Source organism: Poromitra crassiceps (genome assembly GCF_964638095.1).
Source record: "Poromitra crassiceps genome assembly, chromosome: 16".
NCBI classification, from domain to species: domain Eukaryota; kingdom Metazoa; phylum Chordata; class Actinopteri; order Beryciformes; family Melamphaidae; genus Poromitra; species Poromitra crassiceps.
In genome coordinates this window covers 37,740,167-37,744,117 of record NC_139645.1, presented here as the reverse complement: position 1 = coordinate 37,744,117, position 3,951 = coordinate 37,740,167, and the positions used below count along the sequence as shown (strand labels likewise).

At 43.0% G+C, this 3,951-nt stretch overlaps 1 protein-coding gene across 1 annotated transcript in view; it reads right to left on the bottom strand.

Moving 5' to 3' along the window:
• Nucleotides 1-3,498: 3,498 nt before the first annotated feature.
• LOC310791627 (uncharacterized protein) overlaps nt 3,499-3,951 on the bottom strand; it is a 75,843-nt gene continuing 75,390 nt past the window's right edge. Inside the window, 1 exon segment of the mRNA XM_083653290.1 lies at nt 3,499-3,951. This exon segment is cut by the window's right edge and continues 193 nt beyond it. Within this exon segment, the coding sequence (XP_083509416.1) occupies nt 3,618-3,951 (334 nt within the window). The 3' untranslated portion in view covers nt 3,499-3,617.

The following is a 3,951-nucleotide window of genomic DNA, read 5'->3' as shown; positions in this document are numbered from 1 at the left end:
CCCTCTCCCCCGATGATGTCCTCAAACTTCTCATGTCCTATCCTGCCACCACCTGCCCCCTGGATCCCATCCCCTCCCCTCTTCTCCAAACCATTTCCTCTGATTTATCCCCCTTCCTCACTTCTTTCATCAACTCCTCCCTGTCCTCTGGTACTGTCCCGGCCGCTCTGAAAACAGCCAGAGTTAAGCCGCTCCTTAAAAAACCTTCCCTTGACCACACCGCCCTCCATAATTACCGCCCTGTCTCTCTCCTCCCCTTCATCTCAAAAACCCTAGAACGTGCAGTATGTCAACAACTCTCTCTCCACCTCACTCAAAACAACCTCCTGGACCCCTTACAATCTGGATTTAAGCCACGGAAACAGCCCTCCTCTCAGTCACCCATGCCCTCCACACAGCGAAAGCCTCCTCCCTCTCCTCTGTCCTTGTCCTTCTTGACCTTTCTGCTGCCTTTGACACGGTTAATCATCACATCCTTCTCTCCACTCTCACTGATCTCGGTATTTCTGGTTCTGCACTCTCATGGTTCACCTCCTATCTCTCCAATCGCACTTATCAGGTTCTCTGGCGTGGGTCCCTCTCTAAAACTTGCACTCTGAACACGGGTGTCCCCCAGGGATCTGTCCTCGGCCCCTTCCTGTTCCTTCTATATGTTAGGTCCCTTGGTCACATAATCACTTCCCACGGTTTCTCACCACAGCTATGCAGATGACACTCAACTTTTCCTCTCTTTTCCCCCCTCTGACACCCTAATCGAATCACGTCTCGCCGCTTGCCTTAATGACATTGTCTCCTGGATGACTGCCCATCATCTTAAACTTAACCTCAACAAAACCGAGCTCCTCTTCCTCCCTGGGAAAGACTGTCCACTCTCTGACCTCTCCATCACTATCGACAATATCACTGTACTGCCGTCAAATACTGTTAAGAACCTTGGTGTAACTTTAGATAACCAGCTATCCAACTCAGCCTTCATCACAGCAACCGCCCGCTCCTGTAGGTTTTTACTGTATAATATTAGAAAGATCCGTCCCTTCCTCACTAGGGAGGCAGCTCAACTCCTGATCCAGGCACTCGTCCTGTCCCGCCTTGACTACTGTAATGTCCTATTGGCGGGGCTACCTGCCTCGGCCATCCAACCCCTCCAACTCATTCTAAATTCTGCTGCCCGTCTGGTGTTCAACTTACCTAAATTCTCCCATGTCACTCCTCTTTTTCGTGACCTTCACTGGCTCCCCATCTTGGCCCGTATCAAATTCAAGACCATGGTACTGACCTACCGTACGATCCAATCAAATCACCCGCACGTTCTTGCGGTCCCGCCTTACAGTAGTGTTTCAACTGACTCTACCAGAATGACATGCCAGTCGGACTTATAGTAGCCTATTATTATTATTATTATTATATTATCATACTTGGAAACCGTTTTATAAAAGCAATATAGCACTCGAGCTGCGTGGTGTTGTGGCAATTATCCCGCTGATCAGCTGTTATCCCACGAGGCCGCAACACACTGGCTCTCATGCTATATTGCTTAAATATATATATATATATATATATATATATATATATATATATATATATATATATATATATAATCGATTTTTTACATTTTTGAATCGATGCAGAAACGTGCACGTCCGCATCGCGATGCATCTTATAATCGATTATTTTTGACACCCCTAATTGGTAATGAGTTATATTTGAGTTACTGCTTAAAGTAATATATTACATGTAATATGTCACTTTTGTATTAAATGAGCTACCCCCAACACTGCTGCCTACCAACATGAGGTTTGCAGGTTCGAGCCCCCGTTTTACCTCTGGCTTGGCTTGGCGGGCGTCCATACAGGCACTATTGGGGATGTTTGCATATATATATATATGTTTGCATATATCCCGCTGCTCAGCAGTTATCCCACTCGGCCTGCGGCCTCGTGGGATAACAGCTGAACAGCGGGATATATTTGCCACAACACACTGGCTCTCATGCTATATTGCTTAAATATATACATATATACAGTATATATATATATATACACACACACATATATATAGGCTATATATATACACACATAGAAGTAGGAGACATCTTGTGTGTGTATATGTATATATATATATGTATATATATATATATATATATATATATATATATATATATATATATACACTTATATACTTATACATATACTTATTATAATAATATTATATACTAATTATAATTATACTATATATATGCTTATGTTCTTGTAGCCTACATATGTTAAAACTCCAGGTAGGCTACTGTAGGAGCAGAGCAGACACACACAGTTCACACAGGGACCTCTGTCCTCTTTTTACATTTAACATTATGGTTCTATAAAATAATCTTTAATTTGGAGATAATTTCAGATCTTTGGTTTCTTCCAAATCTCCTCCATCCATCGTTCCTTTTGGATCTGAAACAGTTGTTTGACTATAATACTTATATGACACTGCAGATGATTCATACAAATCATATGTAAATCACAACATGTAAATATAGCAGACACGTCTCTTGACCAAGGAGAACTTCTGTCCCAATGAAAGATCTTTGTGCTCTTCTGGCAACTGGACAAGGAGATCCCACAAACCAGCCATTTCACATGTCTGCTAACAAGACATGACTCCATCCCATAATATCTCCTTCAATAGCCACCTTCACAGTATATTTATGCACTCATGTCTCCATTAGAGTCAGGAGCCTCCTCAACACCCCATCACACGCCTGCAACATCAAATACAATGGAGACAAACATTGAATCATAACGTTTAGAACATGTTGAGAAGCCTCTAGGTCAGGACATGCTTTCATTTGACTCATCATCACAGACCTGAAAGTAAACAGCGTCCTCCACTAGATGGCAGTAGAGCTCTATTGTTAGCGCGCGCTCTCTCTCTCTCTCTCTCTGACAGAGAGACTTTCGCGCTCTCTCGTTGACAGAGACTTTCGCGCTCTCTCTCTAGTGCGCGCGAGTCTCTCTCGCTCTCTCTACTGCGCGCATCTCCCCCCCCCCCCCCCCTCTCTCTCTCTCTCTCTCTCTCTCTGTCTCTGTCTCAACCTGCTTTACTGGCTTGTTGACAAGAACATTCCTGTGTTGCCAAAGTGAACGGATGAAAAAGAGAATCAATAAAAGACAAATATATTTGATGGAAATCAAAACAAAGAAATAGAAGATAGAAATGGATCATCAAAGTACATCAAGTGATCATAAGATTGTCAAGACAAAGTATACAGTGAGTCATGTGTAATATAAATCCATACAAACAATGCAGACTAATACACTGCTTTATTTAAAGACAACAATAATGACATATTCAAGTCCACAAGTTATGTTTCAAACTACCGTATACAGATCTAACATTCTGTTTTTGTGATGATAAAAAATGTTACTGTACATACACACACACACACAAACATACACACGCACGCACGCACACGCGCACACACACACACACACACACACACACACACACACACACACACACACACACACACACTGTCTGTTCACAACCACATGAGCAATGAACTTGCATCCAAACACTATTGTGACTTTAGGTGTTTGTGTTTGGTCACAGTGTGTTTCTGTCTCACTTCTCTATAGAGACACTGAGTCACCAGAGTCAAAGAGCCTAAACCCAGGGTAAAGTGGTTCAGTGAATGAAGAGTGGAAAGTGTGGAGGTGAATCAGGTGGTCAGAGAAAACTGTGTAGAAGGACAGAGAGCCAGCAGGACAGTCAAGATACACTGTGACTCTGTTAGAGAGATAGAAGCCGGGGGGAGATATGCCTGTGAGTCTGTTATTGTGCCAGGCAGTGTAACCATCATCAGAGCAGCTCAGACTCCAAGACTTTTCATTCCTTCCAAGCCTGCATTCATCACCATCTCCTCTCCTGCTGATTCCTCTGTAAGTCACTCCTATAATAACACCT